The sequence below is a fragment of the Parus major genome, chromosome 10, assembly GCF_001522545.3.
Source record: "Parus major isolate Abel chromosome 10, Parus_major1.1, whole genome shotgun sequence".
NCBI lineage: Eukaryota > Metazoa > Chordata > Aves > Passeriformes > Paridae > Parus > Parus major.
This window is the reverse complement of record NC_031779.1, coordinates 17,258,029-17,280,285: the sequence shown is the minus strand read 5'-3', so window position 1 is coordinate 17,280,285 and position 22,257 is coordinate 17,258,029. Positions and strand designations below refer to the sequence as shown.

General features: G+C 43.3%; 1 protein-coding gene across 2 annotated transcripts in view; it reads right to left on the bottom strand.

Moving 5' to 3' along the window:
* LRRK1 (leucine rich repeat kinase 1) overlaps positions 1 to 22,257 on the bottom strand; it is a 73,165-nt gene that overhangs the window by 43,135 nt on the left and 7,773 nt on the right. For both annotated transcript variants that reach the window (XM_015639352.1, XM_015639356.3), the window contains 7 exons: positions 10,697 to 10,860; positions 9,652 to 9,823; positions 7,192 to 7,371; positions 6,432 to 6,580; positions 1,515 to 1,741; positions 903 to 1,030; positions 603 to 766 (listed from right to left, as the gene is read on the bottom strand). In XM_015639352.1, the coding sequence (XP_015494838.1) occupies positions 603 to 766; positions 903 to 1,030; positions 1,515 to 1,741; positions 6,432 to 6,580; positions 7,192 to 7,371; positions 9,652 to 9,823; positions 10,697 to 10,860 (1,184 nt within the window). The remainder of the gene's footprint in view (positions 1 to 602; positions 767 to 902; positions 1,031 to 1,514; positions 1,742 to 6,431; positions 6,581 to 7,191; positions 7,372 to 9,651; positions 9,824 to 10,696; positions 10,861 to 22,257) is intronic.

Below are 22,257 nucleotides of genomic sequence, written 5' to 3'. Positions count from 1 at the left end.
TTAATTCTAGGTGGCCTCTTTAGGCATCTTGATAAATTATTGGGCATGCAGGCATATAGGGCTTGCTATGGAGATGCACTCAACTGCTGGTGAAATTTCTTGGTGGGCAAAAAGTATTCCAAAAATTATTTTGAAAACCACCCATTTGTCTTTCAACCACAGATAAACACTTCCCCAGAGGATACTGTTCCCCTGCTGTCCCTGTGAAAATGAGGAGTAAAGTCACAGCGATGGGTGTGGATACAAATGTCCTAGTTTGCCATGGGTTTGGGCAAAGTCACCTCTGTGAAAGTTGGGTGTTTAGTAAAATGATCCCAACAATACTTCTGCTCAGAGGAACTACAGAGAGAATTAATACATCCATGTAAGACACGCTTCTAAATGCTTTCCACCAATGCCACCAACATGGTGAGAACAGGGTGGAACCTCAGAAAGACTGGATCTGAAACCCATAAACCATATTTGGCAGGGGCACTCCTACAGAACAGCCTTTTCAGCATCTGACAGCTTTTTAAGCATCACAGTAATTTTATTTTTTTTTTTTTTTGCATTGTTTTAACAGCTTTTTCAGCCTGTGACTTTGTCAGAGCAGTTCAACTTACCAGGGGGCAGGCCCAGGGATCTGGAAACACTTTCAGCTGGTTTCTGGAAACATTCAGTATGTTTAGGGACTTGAAGCAGTATAGAAAAACCGTTGGAAGTTCCACCAACCTGTTGTCAGAGACGTCAAACTCCTGCAACTTCCTTAAACCAATCCAATTAGTTGCTGGAAAACATGAAACATTGTGGCCTTGGTATAAGCATGAGAGCTTTTAAGCCATTTAAGCCATTATTTTAACATTTTTGGGTTCTTCCCTACAGCTCAGTCTCAAAATGCAAGCCAAACACCGGATTGTACGTACTGTTTTCCTCGTCAAATAATTTCTCCATATAATTTTTGGAAGCAATGAGCTTTTTAAGGTTTTTAAGATGTAGGAATCCAGTAGGGAGGGTGGAGAGCCTGTTGCTGGATACGTCGACCTCAAGTAACCTGTGAGTACAGAACAATCTCAGTCAGGCATCAGTAAAACACTTGCAAAGCCTCCTGTTGCCACAGACATCTGCTTTACCAGGACAGCTTCAGTTCTGAATGAAAGCAGCTGAAATGTGCCTCACAAGGCAAAGCATGAAACCCTAATCAGAAAATTAACCCTTCCAGGGAGCAGAGAGAGGTGGTCTGGACAGACAGCAGATCAAATCACTGGTATCAGGCAGTAAATGTCACCCTGATCCAACTTCAAGGAATGGGGCTCACCAGAGAAAAAGCAGAGGCAACATGAGACAAAACAGGAATAAAAGTCTCCACAACTATCCTGACAGCAAACTGAGAACGCAGAGAGGCAAATCCTAAGCTAAACCTTGCAGCAGACAGAAAACAGACCAAGAAGCTCCTGCAATGTGCTCTCCCCTTACACAGCCTCCCTCAAGCCCAGTTTGAGGCTGCTCTCCCTGCAGGCTCAGCTCTGAGCACACACCTTGTACAAATGATCTCATCAGAGGACTGCACACTGGGTAACTCTGTCAGCTGATTGTCAGCCAGGCTGAGCTTCCGAAGGTTTATCAGCCCCCATGGGATCACGGATGGGAGGGACACCAGGCAGTTGGCAGAGAGATCAAGCTCAGTTATCTGGCAGGAGATATCGATCAGCCAGTCTAGATCCACCCAGGGCAGTTTGAGGTTTGACCAGTTCACACACAAAGCCTGCATGTGTCAAAGAGAGAAGAGAAAACCACATTAGTGAAACCCCAGTTGCTCTCAGCCTGTGCTCCACCACTGGGAATCTGGCAGAGCAGAGCACAGGCCAGCCATAAACATTTTGCTCACTTTCCAATCTGCTTCTAGGAATTAAACTGACTCAGAGATGAAATCATGCCTGGATATCAGCAGCCCTTGCTGTATCTGCTCCATGATTTCACTCCAAAGACCATGAGCAAGCTCAAGCAGGGGACCTGGACTTCTTCACCAGTCTGTATTATTCAGGGTCCAGCTTGGACAGAAGGAAGTGTGAACACATAGTGGTCATCAATGAAAGGAAAAAACTCAAGGCTTCATTTTCAAGATCACCTCATTGCATTGCAATCCTTGAATGCACATTGCAAATCCTGAAATGCACATTTTAAAAATTATATTCCCTAAACACTTCCATAAACTTGTTACTTTTGATATAACTTATCCCCAAACCAGCCTCAATGGAATGACTGTTAATTCTCCACCAGGAGGCAGCAAGAACCTGACAGTAAGTTTAATTTGCTTTCCAATGCCCAGTATTTAGCTCTTTGGACTTTTAACCTCAAATTTAGAATTAAAATTAATGTATTTGGGGAAGGGACAGAAAGAAAAGGGAAACAAAGGCCTGTCTCAAATGCTTATTTGAGACTCAGAACTGGTCATGTAGATCAGACAGTTCAAATGTTTGGAAGAGTGGAACAAAGAGTAAGTACAAAGAGTTACATTTTTTAGATATTGACACTTGTTGTACTTAGTGTAGAGACTGTGCTTTTCAAACCTTCACTTGTGATGCCTCAGGACAGCCCTGAAAATATGAATGGAAATATTATGCCCATTGTGCCACTGGGGAAACCAAGGCAGAGAGCTCCAGCTGTTTGTTTAAAGCTACATCCACTGCCATGCCACAAGGCAACCTCTGTAAAAGACAGCAAGCCAGCAGCAACAAGAAATCAAATTAAGCAGAGTCTCCACTGCTACTGCAAAATGCACAGCACCCTATGGGAGCTGCACTGCAAAGTTTTCACTCTCACACCAAACACACCCTGCTTTACTGCTAGATTTCTCAAGTCTGCATATTTAACAGCTTCCTGCTTAGGAACTCCTGTTTTAAATTCAGTATGCAGTTTTCTGAACTCTTGTCTCACCTGTGACATGTACCACAAACCCCTTGGCTTAGGAAAAAAGTACTTGTCCTTGAGTACACCATCCAATGCAGTAGTACAACTTTACAGCTTTCTCTTAGGGGGTGCAAGCAGGACCTTGAGTCTGTGCTCCTCCTCTTTGCAGACTGATAACACATCTCTATTTTGCATTTAGATGTCCATGTATCATTTCCCTCAAAAATGCAGAGGCATGGCCTCAGGGCATTTAATGTGATTAGGAGACACCTGTAGAATGCAGATAATGACTTCTCAAACCACAGGCAAGGTTGTGAAATCCAGCACCTGCTATCAGTGCTGCAGGTTGGTGTCCTGCAGCCAAGGCAGCTTTTTGAATCCCAGCAATCAGCTCCCTCCTTCCCACCCAGAGACAAGGATCCAGAGTCCTTGTCCACTGTCCAGAGACAGTGTCTCTGCAAACTGAAGGACCAGCCAAACCCCCCTATCTGACTTAAAGACATTGGAGCAAATGTCTTTAAAAATAAATACCAGGAACCTGGTATCAGTGGAGTTACCATAGGGGTTTAGTTGGCTCAGGACTCTGCCGTGAGAATGTTAATTAAGTGAAAGAAATCCTGAGAGCAGTGCCACAAAGAGAGGGGTTTTACACCCCAATTCATAGTTAATCATCTCCACTGTTTTCCCAGAAAAGCTGTTTCTCTGATGCCAAAGGTCTGTGATGCCAAACTTGAAGAGCTCAGGGCTCAGCCCAACCCTTCTCTGTTTGGGACTGGTGCTGAACCAGGGACAGAGTTCAGAGGATGTTAGCTCAGGGCTGACTGTAGACTCCTCTCTGCTCTTCAGAAGGCCAAAGAAAACCTCTGTAGACTCCTCTCTCTTGCCAATGGAAGAATTTCTCAATACAAGCCCTGAAGATTAAATTGAAATCTTCTACTACAGGGGATGCACTGAGGCAAAGGACTGGAAATTGTGCAGGAGCAAGAAACCCTGCTGCTCTTGGGCAAAGGATCAACTGTAAATATGAAAAATATTTACTTAAATCTGAGGCTGTCTGGTAAGGTGATTAAGAAAGGCTGTTGTGCATTTCTCCTAAATGACGTGACGTGCTCCATCAGAACCTGGTTCCTGCTGTAGATGGGATAATCTGAGGACAGGGATCTGCTCCCTCCATCAACAACTCTGCTCTGAATATTGTGTGGGACTGCTGCAGAGCTCTGTGCTGATGGTGATGTAAGTGAGATTACCAGGATAAAGAAATGAGAGGAGGATCCCACACACACACATACATTTGTATGCTTGAATTTAAAATTATTGGTAAAATATTTCCTAGGGAAAATACAGCAGACAAAACTCTTCTCTGGCCTGTATGGAAAAATTAAATATATCTCACACTGCACACACTGGAAAGTTACATTTATCTCCCTGCTGACTGTGTCTATTGAAGTTTGGAATCTGTGCCTGGCCATTTCACTGCAAAGGCTCTCTGGCATTCATTACCTGTTCCTGTAAAAATGGACCACTTCCTCTCCTTAGCAAAACTGTGGTTTGGTGTGGGTATAAATTTATGCCAGGAAAGAACAAGAAAAGGAGAAACAGACATTAGAAAAATGAGATGTAACTCCTCTTGCCTGAGACAGGGCAGCTCTGCTGGTGCAAGGGCTGCCTGGAAGGTGTGGCAGCCAAAACCAGCTCTCAGGCACATTCTGTGCATAGCTCTGCACTCACTACTGTGAAATCGATTGGAGCTCAGCTGTGCTCAAGTGTTTCCACTCAGAGATAGCACAGAAAGGACAAAGCCTTTTGAAGTTCTGGGTTTCCTCTGAAATGACCAGTGCTTGGTTTGCCCTCCCTGTGCAAGGGGAGAACTTTCTGACATCCAGCTGGCTGCCACACACATCCCAACCTCCACACAGAACGGTTTTGCTTCCTCCCAGTACAAAATCCATCTCAGGACAAACCCTCTGAGACAAGAGGAAAGCACTGAGGCAGTTTGTCTGCAGCTGCCACAAAGCAGTGTTTTAAAACAAGTTATCAGGGTGTGTGAGTGTCACTTCCCAAAGATCTGAGCTCTGCAGACAAACTAGGACAGATCCTCCCAAATCTGTCCCAGTCTGCCAAAATGAATTCAAAGAGAAAGCATTAAATAAGCAAACATATTAAAAATAAACAGCTACTAGGAGAATCAAGGTCAAGTTTCTGTGTTTTATCCCTGGTTTTTTTCTTTTTCTTTCTTTTTAAACCAGGCCCTTCTGGCAATTAGCTGATGTTTGAAGACTGCTCTCTTCTTCACTCAGGGTGTGACAACAGCAAAGCTGAGTCATTTTTACAGCAGCTAAGTTAAATATTGCCAGCAAATTCACATGGAAAACAGACCTCTTCCCTGTGATTCAAACATTTATTCCTAGTTTATTCAAGCTGAATTATCCATTTGGATTTCTTTCTTTCTTCTGAAAGATATTTTATCAACTCTTATCCACATCTAGAATTCAGATTCCTTTTGTTTATCCATCAACAAAATTAAGAGTAGTACAAGGAGGGCTCTAAATCTACTGATTGAACCTGAAGAAGTCAGGCTTACTTATGTGGTCTAACACTCAGGGAATCAACAGGAACCCAGTGAGAGGATTCTGGCAGAAAAACAGCCAAGAATGGAGAAGTTTCTAAAGCTACTAAAACCTCTCTCCTTATTTTTACTTAACACCAAAGCAGAACCAACAGCCTGCAATGCTACAAGCTGAGCAGACAGGTACTCAACTGGATTGATTAGGGACATCTTTTCACTGCAAATTTTTTGAGACCTGAAGAAAACTGTAAGCATTGAAAGTTCAGGGATCTGATGCTCCTATTCAGTGTAAGTTAAAGTACATGTTGAGGGGGAAAAATTAAAAATGCCTGGTAATAAATTGCTGGAGAACAGTATAAAAAATACAAAATACTGTGTGCTTCCCTACAAAGTAGTAACAATACCAGTGGGAGACACTTTTTTACTGCTGAGGATTTGAAGTAGGGAAGATACTCAGCAGATCCTTGTTAACAAAAAGCCACCCAAGTCCATTTTTACCTAAACTGTCTGACACAGAAGGGTTCCCATGCTCAGCTCTGTGCCACACCAACACTCAGGGACACCACAGAGCTTGTGGCATCACTCTGCAACCAGGGGGCACAACAGAAACCTAAAGGAAGTGATGAGCCTGGGGGCACAGAGGAAATCTGTGCTAGAAGCAGCCCAGCTTCGTCTCTGGAAGAGTTTGAGCTCAAAGCTGGTGTTTTCTCTCCCCAGCACCCCCAGGCTGGTGTTTAAATCTCCCCACAGAAGCTGTTGCTGTGTCTTGCACAGTGATGCCATTCAAAGCCTTGATGTTTTACACCCTGTAAATCAGCATCAAAGCCACTTGCACGGCTTTCTAAAAGGGCAGCAAACCACAAAGCTCTTAGTTAAGGAGAAGAATCAGCAGCCACACAGCATGCAAAGGCAATTATCAATTATTAACATGATGCTCCCTTAAAACAACATCTCCTCAGGCAGATAAATGGTTACTTACTGTTTTTGCTGGAGCACTACCTGGTAGTGGGGCTGTCTCAATGAAATACTTCCTCAGAAGGTGTTTGCTGGATTCAGGACTGTCCATCAGGATGTAGGAACAAAAGAAAGCTCCATTCCGCAACAAAAACACGGCTACATCTTCATTCCCTTTGGAGAAAAGCAGATTGTTTGCTCACTTCACCTCATGTAAATAAACCAGCAAGGAGCTGAACAGAAATCCTGGGAAATAACTACTTCTGAAAAAAACTGGGGGGGTGTTCAAAAAGGAAACTGAACTGTGTAAAGGCTGTTTCCTCCAGTAGCAAGACTCAGTTTGGTCAAACTGAGACAGCAAGGACACTGTGTAAAAGTGCTGGCCCAAGCTCTTCCTTTTTTCTCTTTTTTTCCCATCTTATTAAACTATACACACAGCTGTGCTTTGAAGTGTAAATTATTCAGCCCAAATCAAGCATGTGTGCCAGAGTGTCCATAACAATAATGCTTTTACTTGCAAGGATTCTGGTTTTTAAGGGTCTTTTCCCTAGGAGTTTATAGAGGAGAGTTCAACTTCTCAGTATTTACAGTTATCTAACTTCACAAAGCCCTGAATCCAATCTGGCTGAGTCAAAAGATTCAGAGCCAATTTTACTTTAATTTATCCTGTTAGAAATGCAACTCCAGACAAGCCATGGACACCATCCTGTGTGCAAACAGCTCAGCCCATTCTCTGAAGACCTGGAAGAAAAGGGGTAAAATGTGGGAAGCGTGCAGATACACACCTGCCTTTATAGCAGCGTAGAGGGGCAGGCGGATGAGGACAGGGAATTCGTTCTTCCTGACTGCACAGCTCTCTGGGTCTGCACTGTATGCACGGATCAGGAGCTTGACAATGTCCAAATGGCCCTGCTGGCAGGCTATGGCCAGCATCCAGTTCAGGAGCTGCTGGCAAGTATTAGGACCTGCCAAAAACATACCAAATGTGATTTAGTTAGTGCCACTGGGCTGGGATGTGTGAGGAATACCCACAGATAATGGCTGTGAAATGGGGTTTGGGACAGGGTGAAGCTCCTGAGGACAAAAGGAACAGGTTACACTGCAAAAGTGTGTCAGAGAAGGGTCCTAAGCTGGTCAGGCACAATTTTCAGCTTTGCTTAACTGTTCTTTACCCACCCAGCTAATGGGTGAAATATTTTGTCTGTCCCTGACTTAAGCAATCATAAGGGAGCAACAGTTGTGCTAAAACACCAGCAGACAAATAAACATCTGACCCCAAAGAGAGATGATCAGGACTGGCTTTGCATCCAGATCCAAACAGTCATTAGATCCAAACACCCAAGATTGGCTACTTCCTCCAAGTTCATGAGAGGGGATACAAGGAATGGGGAAAGGCAGATGAGTTTTCATGTTATTGGATGAATAAAACAAAAATAAATGCTTCAGTCAACAAAAAGGGAATTGTTTTAGCTTGTTTTTGCTGCAATCTGAAGTCTCCCACAAAAACTTTCATTTCCCCTTTAAATATTTCATTTCAGGTCAACTCTTTACTATTAATTCATAGTAAAGTCAGACAGATGTCATTTAAGGCTAAAAACTAAAACATCATGTTCTGATTTCTGCATGAATTTGCTGATGTTTTAGTCCTTCTCAAACTGCTTTTTTTCCCCCAGAAATAATGTTTCTCTGTAGAACACCACTTTCCTCTAGGTGTGCCTAATTCTGGGCATGCAACTAAATGCCCAAGACAGAATTATTTCTGCTAACAATAAGCAGTGCCCAAATCTCCCCTGATTCCCTGTACTATCTCCATATACTTTACAAATTCATATCCTCTCTGAAACACTTACAGGAGCATCCACAAGCCCAAGTTTAACATGTCAAGGCTTTTTTACAGTTTATCCACGTGGAAATTACATTGCTCTTTGCATTCTTAACAACTCCACTAAATCCCTCACCCTTCTGCTGCAAAAAATGGGCTCCACTTAAGCTGTAAGCCACAAGTAGTTCTCACTGTTCCAGGGAGAATCACCGCAGTGTAACAGCCAAATTGAAAATTTATGCAATTTATACCTAAGCCCTGTGATTGGTTTCTGTGTAACTTCCCAAGAAAACAGTTGGAAGGTCCTGCATGAAAATTTCTCAAAGCTGCTGTTTGTAGAGAGCTCCTCCTCTGACCCCCCCGAAGCAAGAGTTGGAGGGAATTTGGTCACTTGTAAACTAAATTTCCAGAAACTACTTAAGTCACTTTTCATTACTCAGTGTATTATATTAATATAATTTAATTTTTGCAACTAGGTTACTCAGCTTCCTTTCTGGCTGAAGCAAATATTACATTTAATTGCATCCCCCAAACTGGAACATTTATTTTGCTTAGCAGTGCTCCGACAGGACACCAAATAAGCAGGTTTCCCAACAGGTTATTCCCGTTCTCAGTGAGGCCACTGGCAACTATTTAGTCCCCATGTGGAGCTAGAGCTATATTCAGGTTAAATATTGCAGAAGCCAGCTTAGCTCTTGTGTTACTGCAGTGTCTGAGGTCAAGGATGAGCCCCAGATGTTCTGCAGGACCTCTGGACCCCAAATGCATGGAAAGCCCCAGGGAGAAGCAGCTGCCAAGCTCACAGAAGATTGAGAGAGCAACAGGGACCCAAACACAGCTCCTGGTCCTGAGTCAGAGTTGTGCTCTGCCCCTTGCCCCCACTGCTGCCTCAGGAATCCTGTCTGAGTCAAAAAATGTCCTGCTGCAAAATAATTACTATAATAAAATTTAAGTAAAACATAGCAATTATTCTAAAGAAGGAATTCCCCTGAATGCCAAAACAAAATGTCAAGCAGAGAACAAAGTGTGTGTCAGCTGTGCATCCAAAGTGTCCCTGACCAGACAGGCCACTCACTGCCAGCCCCACTGATATTGTTGGATCAGCAGTGGGATGCTGCTGCATCCTGAAAACCCCCTAATTTCACTGTAGGTCTGGGATGTTACCCAGCTGTGAGGCCTGACAGGAATGAACTGTCTCAATGGCATCTTCCTCCACTTCCAGTCTGCAAACATGGAATATTTTTATGTATGTGTTTCTCTTCCCCAGGGGGGAAGTTTTCTTCAAGCACAGCAGAGATCTGATCCCTCCACACACTTTCCCATGACTAAACGCCTCCCCTTCCAAAGAATGCGAAAAAACCCCGAATGTCTGCTTGGAGCTCCTTAAAAACTTGAGGAGAGGCAGGGTCAGCCCAGGGCTTACCACGCAGAGAATCCAGCAGCTCTTTCACGATGTCCTTGTGCCCAAAATACGCAGCCACCACCGCTGCATTGTCATCGTTGGGCTCTGTTGGTAACACCACCAACGCTTCCTTCAGCAGGTACCTCACCGCCTGCAGATCTCCATATGCTGCTGCAATGCCTAAAAGCTGACACTGGTGAAGGAAACACAGCAGAATAAACTCTCTGTTCAGGGCAGCAGGAAGAGAAAGAGCACTTCTAGAGCTGTATGGGTTTGTTTGTGCCCATGCCAAGGCATGTCCACTGTCGCCGTGGTTAATTGGGAATGTCACAAACACTAGTGGGCATTGTAATCATTGTTGATAAATTTATTATATTAATTTGTTGGGGTTTGTATTGTAGTTTTTTGTATGGTTTTTCACATAAGTGCCTGAGGCACAGAACGGTGAGTATAAACCTGTTTTTCATGGACCAACAGAAAAAACATTTGCACAGCTCAGCTGCTAAATGCAGTATTACCTGTTTTGGAGATGGCCAATATGACTGCCCTTGACATGCAGGGACCCTCCCAAAACACTCCCATCAGCTCTGTGCAAAGAGCAGGCTCAAAAGGAGGGCTCTGAAGGCAGAGCAGTGCAGAAGCTAGCACAGAGTTTGTGGTAAAATTCCACACACAGGCAGCAGAATCTTCCCAGGGGGCCACTAACTATCTTTGCACTGGTGGGGGAATACATTTTTTGCTAAGTCTATAAACTGCTTCCTTTTTACGGGGAAAAATGCATTTCCCTGTTTTGGTGACCACAGCAGCAGCACCCCTCCTCACACAGCCTCCTGCTCCTACAGACACTGCTCCCTGAGGTCTGTCTCATCTTCCTGATCTGTGTTTCCAAGGGCAAACTGTGTCCCTGAGCATGTTTCTGCAGAGCCCCATACAACCAGCCATGTCTGGGACCCACACAACCGAATGGATTTTCTCTGTGAAAAAAATTACAGAAGACTGCAGCATCTTGAAATTTTGGCCAATCTTTGCCAATGAAATCTAAGAGAGCAGTATAACCCAACCCAACCTTTTCCACTTGCAGTGCAGTCTCCTCACAGGACAACCTAATCAACTCTTGGGCCTTGCTGGTGTCCCCAGCTTTGTAGGCATCCTGGATGCTTTCTGTCACAGGGGTCTGGATGACGGAGACGTCGCCACTTGTGGACTGTTTGCCACCCATGTCCACAGTTCCTGCAGGAAAAACAGGGAAGAGAAGTCAGGGAGAAGTACCTGCTCACTACTCATGCACAGCTGCAACGCCTGTGAATCCTGGGAATAAAAGAAGTTGGTGATTTTCAGTGGAATATTTACTGCATGCAATTAAAAAGTAAAGAGCCTGATAAAAGAAAGTGATAAAATGTTAAAGCCCTTCCCAACAGGGACATGAAACTGAGAGGGACAGCGAGTTCCCCAGTGGCTCCCTGAGGTGGTTTCCAAAGGAAGGTGAGGAAGCTCACACACATGGACACATGAACCCTTCATCTGCCTGGCACACTCCTCCTCCTGCTGAGGAACCAGGGAAGAGAAGGAATTGCATGGGACTGGCACCTGCAGGAATTCTGACAAAGCCAGGAATCTGAAAGGCAAATCTGCTATTACTGGCCCTGCTTTAGTCACACTTCACTCCTGACAACAGCCTGATAAAATCCCATTGTCCTTCAGCATTTTCAATCAGAATTTTGGGCACCACTAAGAGTGTGAAATAAAAGAAATTGGAAATTTTTACTCTGAAAAAAAAAAAAAGGTAAAAGGAGATTTTGCAAGATGTCCAGTATCACTTTAATCAATTCTGGAGAATCTCCTAGACCAGACTTTCTTTTCCTAAATGGTGTTGGGAGCCAAAAGCTTTCAAAGTGTCAGAGACTAAAAGATGAAGCAATTAGAGAAGATGCTTTGGTAGATGGCTAATGAGACAGACAGGAAGTCTCAAACCCAACCATTCCCCAACTATCAGGACAGGGAAAGCTGTGTTAAAGTCACTGAAATACAAGATGTTTTCAGGTCCACTCCTGAACAACAAGCAAGACAGAGGAAAAAAGCATTTTCCACTTGAAAACAAAATGCCTTTTCCTGCTAAAACATGAATTAATATTGCTTATTTGAAACTGGTTAAATAAAGCACTTAAGCCCACAGTTCTTCACATGTACTAACAAGGATTTTTATTTTTTAAATAACACATATGTCATGCAGGGCCTAGTTTAATGCAGTCTGTAAAGAGAAGTAAATTTGGAGCAATCTATAACTGTCAGTAAATATCTCTGAATAATGCAGTCAGTAGATTCTGACTAAGACTTCTCATCAAATATTTATCGAAGCTCAAATCACTCAGACATCGGAGATGGCTCCAGAGGTTCGTGCCATTAAAAGTGTGCCCTCATCAATAACCTTTCCTAGATGATGCAGAATGTGTGAAGGACAAGGAGCAGAAATCAAGGCCCATGATAGTGGGATTAAAATACAGCACAATAAAGAGCATCTCAGAGTTCACATTAATGGGTGTAGTGCTTTCATAATTCTGTAATTTTAGGAACTACACTGGGAAAGAAATTCTTCCTGCATTTGGTTCACTCTTTTAAAGCAGACCACTCACCTACAAGGGATCACTAAGAATATTACATATGATTTCATTTTCATTTTCAAGGACACCAAAGATAAGGGAAAAAAATATTCTTAGGCAAGTATGTTTAAAGGATGATAGAAGGGAGAACCTTAAAGCAAAGTAGTTCTCCAGTCAAAACAACTCAGAACTGGACTAAGGAAATTCAAAAAGTACAGACCCAGGCAAACATTGCAGTTACTGGAACAAGCAGCCTCCCCATTTGGCACCCTGTGATGAAATCCTGAACCTAGAGAGAAGCTCTGGAATTCCCCCTGGAGGAAAAAATGCCTCACATCGGAGATACAAAACAGCTGGAAAGCTCCTCAGCTTCCTGCTCAAGGAGCCCAGCAAACCAAGGCTGTCAGAGCAGAGCAACTTCAATTTGCTTCCTACAAATTGCAGAAAGGAGGGACAAATTTTCCTCAGTTCCAGCCTCAATCCTGATTTTGGGGACTATCACTCAAGGCCCATATCTGCAGCCATTCCAGATGTAAAAGCACAGCCTTTCCCATCTCTCTTAGATTTTAAATCATGGCCTGGGAGGGTGGAGGTACAAGAATCTCATGGTCAGAGATTCATCAGATCCTGGTGTCACGTTCCCTGGAGCAGAGAGGTCTCCAGCCAACCTCCCACACACAGAACTCCCCCTAAAGAAACCTTTTCCACCTCTCCTGCTGGAGCTGCCCCACTCAAACCAGCACAAGAAGGGTCACAGGGTTTTAACTGAGGGAAGGAGGAACTCTGCCTGCTTGACCCTAATCCCAAAACCACTTCTGTGTTTTGCCAAATGACTACTTCACAAAACAACTCAGCCAATGTGTTGGGCTTCCCCTTACATTTTTTCCCACCCCCAATTTCTGAAGTCTTTTGTAGTGCAATGGCTCAGTCACAACCCCTGGTGTCACCAGCACTGGAAGAACGTGGGCTGGCCATCTGTTAGGTGCAGAATTCTGGGATCTCCAGGAACTGGAAAGTCACAGCTGGCTCCATGGAGTTTATTCCCAGAAGAGTCCTCAGTATATTCATTTTAGTCCTTAAACTCAATTTCAGTCTTGTTTTAGGCAAATTTTTATTGATCTAATCAAAACTGCTCAGTTTTGAACACTTGAATGTCCATCAAGTAGAATTTAATAAAGGTTTTTACTTGAAGGTTTCTACATTGAGTGTAAGAAATTTGGACAATTCTACTGTTTGAAACCAGTATTTTTATAGTAAATATTCTTGACAGCAAGATAATGCTACCCATCTCTCAAATTTCTTACACCAAAACCTCTTTCTGTGATTCCATTCTGCAGAGTAAATTGACCTTCTGCATAAGGCCTGAGGGAAGAACCTGCCAAAGGTCTCCAGCAAAAAGTAGTGACAATAAATTGAAAGCCTGAAAAGAGCAAAACTGGTGAGATACAGATAAAAAAGTTTGCCCTCAACCAACAGCTGTACTCACAAGGTGCTGTCAGGTTTAAGCAGAGCTTTCAGAGGTTAAATGAGAGGAATGGCTATCCATTCCCAAATTCCCAAAAAACACAAATGCCATCTAAGGCAAAGCTAAGCATCTCACCAACAAAATTACCTAGTTCATAGAAGACTGCCTGGTGACTTAGTAAATGATATATTGGCTTCTGAAAAACTAGGGCAAATTAAGAACCAGCATGTTCTATAAGCCTGATTTTTACTCAACAGTGGGGGGGGGGAATAATTGATGAAAACTTCATTTTACTGACTAAAGACTTTTATTTCCACAAGATGCAGGACTGACCTATCAGCAGCAGTGGCATTTATGTAGGCTGGGAATAAAATTTTGCCAATACATGCAACAGCCATTTTTAGCAGAAATCTGGGCTGAAATCCAAAGAAATTCTGCTCTGCTTTTAACCTTACATGTCTCCTACTCCTTGTTTTAATGGCTTTCCTGTCAGTCACTCACTCACAGCCAGCCTTGAGCAATGTGATAGGAGAGCAATACTGGAGCTCAGTAACACTGAACCTCTGGTTTTGGACTTGATTGTGCAACACACTCAGCATTTGAGCCTGGATGTAGCAAAGTGCTTTTAATTCTTAGGTTTTATGGATTTAGGAACCAGCTCCTGCACTTTGCACAACAGGATTTGTGCTACTGCACTATGCACATTGCTGTGTGCAAACCAGCACAGCAAGGGAGGATATCCCAGCAGGACTTCTGGGATATTCCTGTACTATTCAAGAAATTCCAGAAGCTTTGCACACCCATTGTTATCTCCTTTAGTTTCTGCTTTATTGCCCACAGATCTGGGCAGTTCCTGCGCTGACACAGGTTCCTCTGAGAGCACTGCCCCAAAGCAGCACCAAAAAGCAGAGAAATGAAGCCTATTTGAACTGCAGAGGGTTCTTTACCACCTTTGAATATCTATTAAAATAAAGCTGTGGAATTTACTCCCTAAAATGCAGCCTCTGCATCTCTGCATCATATTTGTTTAATCTCTCCATAGATTCTTCTCTTTTCTTGCTTTCTACTAGAAAAGCTGTAAGCAAACCTGGGGCTGCTTGTGAGGGGAAAAGGGGAGGCATCTGCTGACACTAAAAATGCATCCATCATCTATTCCTCACACCACTTAACAGCTTGTACAAAAACAACTTACTTTGCAATTATTTCTCTCTTGATTTCAATGATTTATACTTTGGAAATACCTTTTCAGTTTAGCTTTGCCCTAACAACCCTTTATAAAAGCTAAGGGCAAGACTCATTTTCTTTTAGAAAATATCCCAATGACACCAGAGGTTATCAGTAAAAAAGCAGAGTTATTTTATTGCCATTAAAAGGGCACAAGGTATCACTTTTAAGGTGCAACACACTGCTGACCCAGCTCAGAGAAACAAAATAAAAATAAGCCTTTTTAGTAATAAAGAGTACCATGAGAATTTTAGGGTCATGTGTAATTAGACTCTGTCACAGGCCTTATTACTACAGAAAAAAAACCACCAAAACTGTAAAATTTCTAAACTGACAGTATGCCATTAGTAAAAGGGGAGGGTTTGCAGGTCAGTGCTGTGAATCAGCAAACAGCTGCATAACAAAGCAGCACAATGCACAGATGATTATTGTATTTATAGCCCAAATCACTGCATCTCTCACACATAAACTCACAAGAGTTTGTAAATGCTACATTTGGCCCTTCGATAACCAGCAGTTCTTTGGCAACTAGGTAGGATGTTTTCATTTAGCAGAAAAGATATAAATGAGATGCTTTACCCAGGATAAATCAGGAAGCTAACCTCTTCCAAAAACAGAATTACAAGAATAATACAACTTGAAAACTGCTACTGACCTTGTCATAATGTGTGCAGGTATTTCCAGAAGACGGGAGCAAATCAAGCTGATGCTTTAGCACAGCATCCCACCCGTCGATGCCCAATTCAGCTGTTAATTCCTGGGACTGATAACCACCCACCTCTGCTCCAGCACCAGCAGCTCCTGCAGTGGCCACTGGATGGAATGGCTGGCTGGCTGCTCCTTTGTCTGAATTAACTACCACAGTTTAGCCTTGACAGATATTTTCATCTCCATGTCCCATTACAGTGAAATCCAAGCCTCTGGTGCAGAGGACGAGGGGATGGGGGTGGGCAGGGAGGCCGCCTCTCTGGGCTGAGCTCAGACTTTAATTCCTCAACAGCACCAGATGGCTACAGCTAACCTTCACCAGATTAATCTTTTGCCATTTTGACTTCTGAGCACTGCCACAGCACAGATAAAAATTGGGACAGGGATGAGGTTGAAGATGCTCTGAATATTTAAAGCCAGCACCTCCAAACACTCCAAAACTCACCGGTGTCACTGAACATTTTTCAATACTACTCCACAAAAGCTCTGCCCAGCTGGTTTGCAAAATTCATGGAGAGCCATGTTATTTCTGAGTCTCTGCAACAGACTCATGCATCTTGTGCTGCTTTGGAAAACTTCAGGCTAACGAAACTGAGCAGCAGCCAACGGGAAGCCTCCAATGATTTCAAAGGATGATGGATCTGCCCTACAATGCACTTTCCATTTAGGTGGGTAAGAAAAAATTTTCAGTCCTCTGGAAATTTTTGAGATACTGAAAAATCTGATCCCAAACCCAAGGAAGAAAATCCAAAGCTCTGGGTTCTTCAATAAAAAATAAATAAATAAACAAAATCTTCAGTCAGCCCAAGTGGGTAAAAATGCTTTATGAAGCAAAGGTATCTTTTGTGTTCCTTCTCTAATTAGCTGACACTTCAAGGTTTCTTTTTTTTAAAATAAAAATAAGTTAAAATATTTTGTTCATTCATTTATTCATGAATTTCTTAGAAGATAAAGCCACAGACCACGATCCCTTGTGACCCCCACCTGCCCACATTGCCAGAAGCTGCCTCAAAACCATCCTGCAGTAAGAAGCCAATGATCTACTTCACCTTTTCTCAGGTTTAGGTGAAATACATGTGGCTTAACCAATTCTGCCTTAAAATGCTCCCGTCAGGATTCAAAAATGGTCAGAACCACCAATAAATCCCCCTGTGAGAAGACACTGAGAACAAGATGGGTTATCTGGGAAGTTCCAAATCCCCACTGGAGAGTCAGTGCCAGAACTGGGTCATGGGCCCTCTGACCCTAATTAATATTTCCTACAACAAGTGAGATGTGCCAGCTTCTCAGGACAGCACTTTTTCTGCCTATTTCCTGTGGTTCCATTTCCCCCAAACATCCATTATTTCAGCTAATTAAAGGAGTGGCTCTGCACTAAGCTCTGCCTGCCAAAGGCACTGGAAAAGATGATGTATTGAGCACAAAAGCCACCCACATCTACAACAGAGCTCACAATCAATGCTCACTGCCCCAAAAGGTGATTTAAAACCCCAAAAGAAACCAGATATGAAACATAGAGGAATGCTCCAAAGGCAAAAATCCAGCTCTGGAGGGATCCTTTTCACTATTATTGCAGATTCTGGAAGCATTTTGAAGTTGTTTACATGCCAGCACCACACATGCATCGTGCTGATCTGCATTGAACATCTTCCAGCAAGCACCCAGGGCACACTGACAGTTTTAGGTACAGTTGTGTCAAGTGAACAATTATCACCAGGAATCATTGGAAATTTTCTATTTATAACACTTTTAACCTGCAAGGAAAAAAAAACCATTTGCTAATGCAAGCCTGAAAGGAAAATATTAAGTCCCGGGTGGAAAAATGCTCTGGATTCCTGCCTTTTCACTGGGCTCCAGAATGGAATTATGAGAAACAGACGGCTCCAAAGGCTTTAGCTCCACACTTACACAATCATTTCTTCATCATCCAGGATAATGAGGGAAGAGGGAACAGAAAAGCCTCAAATCCTGGTAACACTGGGACTCAGCAGTATCAGTGGGCAGCACCGGCACTGCCAGATTTCCTGCATTTGTGTGTGCACTTCCCAGATTCCTGGGACTCTGGGAGTTGCTTGTATTGTCCAAGAAATTAAAACAAAATGGAGATGGTTATTCTTTGCTGAAGTACAAAAGAGGCTGCACAAAGGCACTGCAAGGCAATGGGGTCAGAGAGGGCACAAAGAATTACACTGGAATGTGATTGTCAGAACAAACCCATCATGGCACAGTGCAAACCATGCTGGAAAGTGCAAAACAGATCCAGGGTCACTAATGATACCTGCAGCTAGCCATGGAAAAGGAACAAGGGATTGGGACATGCCTCTCCTCTGCAAGAGGATAAGGTGGTCCCCACTGGTTGGTTGTGAAGTGCAGCTCCACTTCCACAGCTCTGGGCTGTACCTGGCGGGAGAGGAGCAGGACTGTGATTCCCTCTGGGCAGGGAAGGAATGGAGCAGGGATGTCCTCTAGTGAGCACAGGGCAAAGACTGCCTCTCTCAGAAGGTGGGAATACCTCCCATCCATCCAGCAACGCCCTCTTTGGGGGGCAAAGGATCAGCAAAGCCCACAGAGAACAGTGATGCTGTTAACTTCCACCCCCCAAAGAGAAGCTATTGAGAGCTCCAAATGGCCAGAGAGTTGCTGTATTGAAAATACGAATGACTCAGCTCTGGAGTGAAAGTTTCTATTTTTGTCTTTTGGCCTCAGTGATTTGGTTCCCATCCTACAGCTTGAATCATTCAGAAATGTGCTTCTGCAGGCAAGGCCAGCTATGCCACTCTTGCTTTCCAAATTTTAAATTGGAAGATATACATTAAGCATGCAGAAGTACAACAACACTTGGTTTTTCTTTGCGTTCGTTTCCAGGCATGGCTGGAAAGGGAGGATTGTTAAATGATGAAAGGCGTCTCCAGTGAGACCATTCCTGTCCAACTGAATCAAATATTATAGCCATGAAACCAAACCAAGACTGGATTTCATTTGAAACTCCAGAAAATAAAATTTCATGGCTAACTTTCTTCTGAACTTTTCCCTTTTCCCTTACATTCATGCTTTCATCAGAAGGGAAAAAATCCCACACACCAATGTTTTCAATTTTTCAGAAAAATAATTTGCTAAAATTTTTCTTCTTCTAAAAAAATTAAAATATTAATAATTCACATTGGGGAAGCACACCCTCATGGCCAGCCCACTTCAGCTGCTTAGACACATATTTAAATCTTGCTTTAGAAAGAAGCAAATAGTTTTAGTCCCAGCTGTGAGAGGCTACGTGTGGAGGGCTCAGGAGGGATTTGCTGTGTGTGAGTGAGAGGAAGATGAGCCCAAGATCTCTGCTCAGGTCTCTTGTTAACACAAATCTTCTACCAGCTGCCCCAAAGACACATCCAGCAATCCCACATCTTCTCTGAGAAAAGCAGCTCCTAAGCTTGTGTTTCCCTTTAATAACACATGTAAACACTCTCCTCAATAGAAAACCCATTTGCAGCACTGCAAGCGCACTGCTGGTCAAAAATAAGAGCACAAAAGCAGCCAAAATCTGTCTCTCCAGAAAGACATAAGGTGTAGGAGTGTGACACGAGGACACTGAGCCACACATTCCTTCCAGCTACTTTGAATAAAGTTTGGAGAATGAGAGAATATTTTTTATTAAAAAAACCTGATAGATGCAGGAGACACATCTAAAGGAAGAAGCCTTTCAAGAAATTTGAGGGGGCAAACATCCCACGCAGCAAAATCCAAGCTTAGTACATGTTAGACACAGTTCAATGAGCTTCTTTACTGTGCCTGCTTGACTAATAAAATACTCCTTGTTACCCTCACTTCTGATTTATCACTAAGACAACCACTCTGCATCAGTTTAAGTAAAAGTGTTGCATGCAGAGGAAAAGAAAATTCAGTCAAGATATTGGACATGGTTGGCATGAAGAGACTTGAAGCGACAATTTGGCAACAGCAGAGCCAAAGGAAGTGAAGAACTGGGAAGAGCATCAGGGTAAAGGGATGGATAGGTTAGTCTGGAAAACAAAAATCCACACAAAACAGTGAAGAAAATGAGGCTGCACTCCAGCTTCTACTGAACTCAATGTGAGCACTTCTCACTTCTGACTCTTCTTCCACAAGAGTCAGAGAAGATCCTGGTTTTCAGGACAGCCTGTCCCAGAGGGAGGATCACCTGAACAACTGTGTGTGGAGCAGAAGAGAAACCTGATGGGAAATCCTCTGCTGTTGCTCAGACAGCCACCAAAGCTTTAATGGGGCTACAAAAAAACCCATAAAACCTTCCCCTACTTGTGACTAAACCTACAAGTGGCAGAAATGCCTGCTTCTGCAGGGAGGTATTTTGTCTTCCCGGTGCCTGGGAATATCAGCACCCAGGACTCTGCCTGGGAGGCTCCTATGTCCATGTTGTGACCCCTCTGCAGCTCACAGCATTTTTACATGTCTGCTCCAAGGCAGAGACAGCAAAATAAGGCAGGGCACAGTTCATCCCCTTCCCACCAACATTTGACAAACTCTGATCCATTGCATCCGAGAACCTGGTCCTATCCATGCACATGGCTTTGATTTGGCAGCTTTTATTCCCATCCTTCCACTGTGTGAAAGGTCCAAGGTGCAAAACATGGGAGAATTATGACCAGGATGACAAGCTCACTTAAGGAGCCAGGCATTTGTTTTTCAAGCTAGGTATGAGATCTGAAAAGGGATTCTGTCCATTACTGTTGTGAAAAAAAAATAAAAAAATAAAAATGTTCCTGTTTGATGCAAAAATAAAAGCATTTTCAAAGGCTCTTTGATGTGAAAGACAGAAAGACGTGCAGGCAGATTCTGGAGGAGGTCTTGTCTTCAGCAATTACCAGCACTCTTTTTGAATCCTACTCTCCAGACAGAACTTTTATATGAAGGAGATAATCATGCTGCAGAGTGTATCAGCTCTAAACCTTGTGGCTTTTCAATTAAGCAGCAATAACCTCCAGTCCAAAAACTCCTTAACCACAACAGGAATAAAACAAACAACTCCCAAAACAAATTAACTGCAGGTGAAGCAATTCCAAAGACATACTTGCTTTTAAGGGATTTCATTTTGAGCTCTTCTTGGGTAGCCATGACAATTTTCCAAGCAATATTTTGATCATTAAAACAAGAAGTGATGCAATTTCCACAGTGACCACAAACATACCAAGAATATTTGTGCTAAATTTATCCAGACTTCTTGTTTGAGTCACTGCTTTGGTTCGTTATTTTTCCATGATTTTCAGCTATGCAGAGAGGAGCTGGGGACAGCCTGGGATTGAGTTTTCCCCAGCAGGTTCTGAAATGCCAATCTTTATTCCTGGGAGTCACATATTGATTATTAGGGAGGAAATAAAGCTGCTCCTCCAGCTCCCAGCCCCAGGTCCCTACTCCTTCCCACCACTCTTCCTGTGGCAGACTGACCCTTTCCCTCACCCCTGGGTGACACTAATGGGACTTCTCTTTGCAGATGAGAAGTTCCTGAAGCTCACCCAGGATCTGCTGCCCTCTCCAGCTGGAGAGGGAGAGCCAGAACAGAGAGGATCTGCCCCAGGTTTCCCACTGTGCATCTCCATGCCAGACCCCAAGTCCTGCCAGCAACATGAACTGATGACTCCCAGAGTCCCTCTGACTGCAGAAGGGCTTTTGGAAGGGTGAGAGCATTTCCTGAAACTTAAAGACTTTTAAAATAGCTCATCTAAAGTGAGGGCAAGGCACAAATTAAAAAACATGGAGACACTTCTGTTGTGAAAATATCAGCAGCTTACATAAAAGAGCTGCTGCTGTGGTGATACATAATCATGCAAATAAGCAATTGCTGACCCACTAATGAGCACACAGACTTGGATTAAGGGAAGGAATGAATTATCAGCCTGACTTGATGTAATATCTGAAACAGAACCTATTAAGAGACAGACTTCATGGTTGAGTCACCATCCCTGGGGGGGTTTAAAAGCTGTGTGGATGTGGCACTTGGGGACACTGTCTAATGGTGGGCTTGGCAGTGCTGGGGGAACAGTTGGGCTCAGTGACCTTACAGGTCTTTTCCAGCCTTAAAAATGCCATGATTCTATGATTCTATATAGCAGATTGGGAGTTGAATGGTATAAAATTCATCCCCTCTCCCCTCATCTGCAAACAGTTCCTCCCAACTCGCTGCCTTCTGCAAGCACAGCCCTGGCAGCCCCATTATTGATCAGAACAGTGAAAAACAAACAAACCACAGACTTAATGCTGTAAGGATCCCTGAAGATCCCATTACATCAGTGCAAAGAATTTAATGGGTTTTGGGTAAGGCCCCCATAGGCTCTGGGGAGGATAAAACCCCATAATTCATAGCATTTTCTTAATGCAAGTATAAAGTCACCTGCAACATCTCTGTCAAAACAATGCATCAATTACAGGCCTGGTAAAGGCTGAGTTGGTGTGAACACTATCAATTGCTTTTTTTCCCACTGAAACAGAGGACAGCAGTTCCATGACCCTAGAATCAACCCTCACCTGAAAGCTCCCTCATAAATCACACCTCAGGAACATTGTAAAGAATTCCCTGTGTACAAGTTCAAAGTGCAAAGGATTTTCTTTACTACCTTAGCATCTTATCCCTGTTTTTTTCCAGGCTTC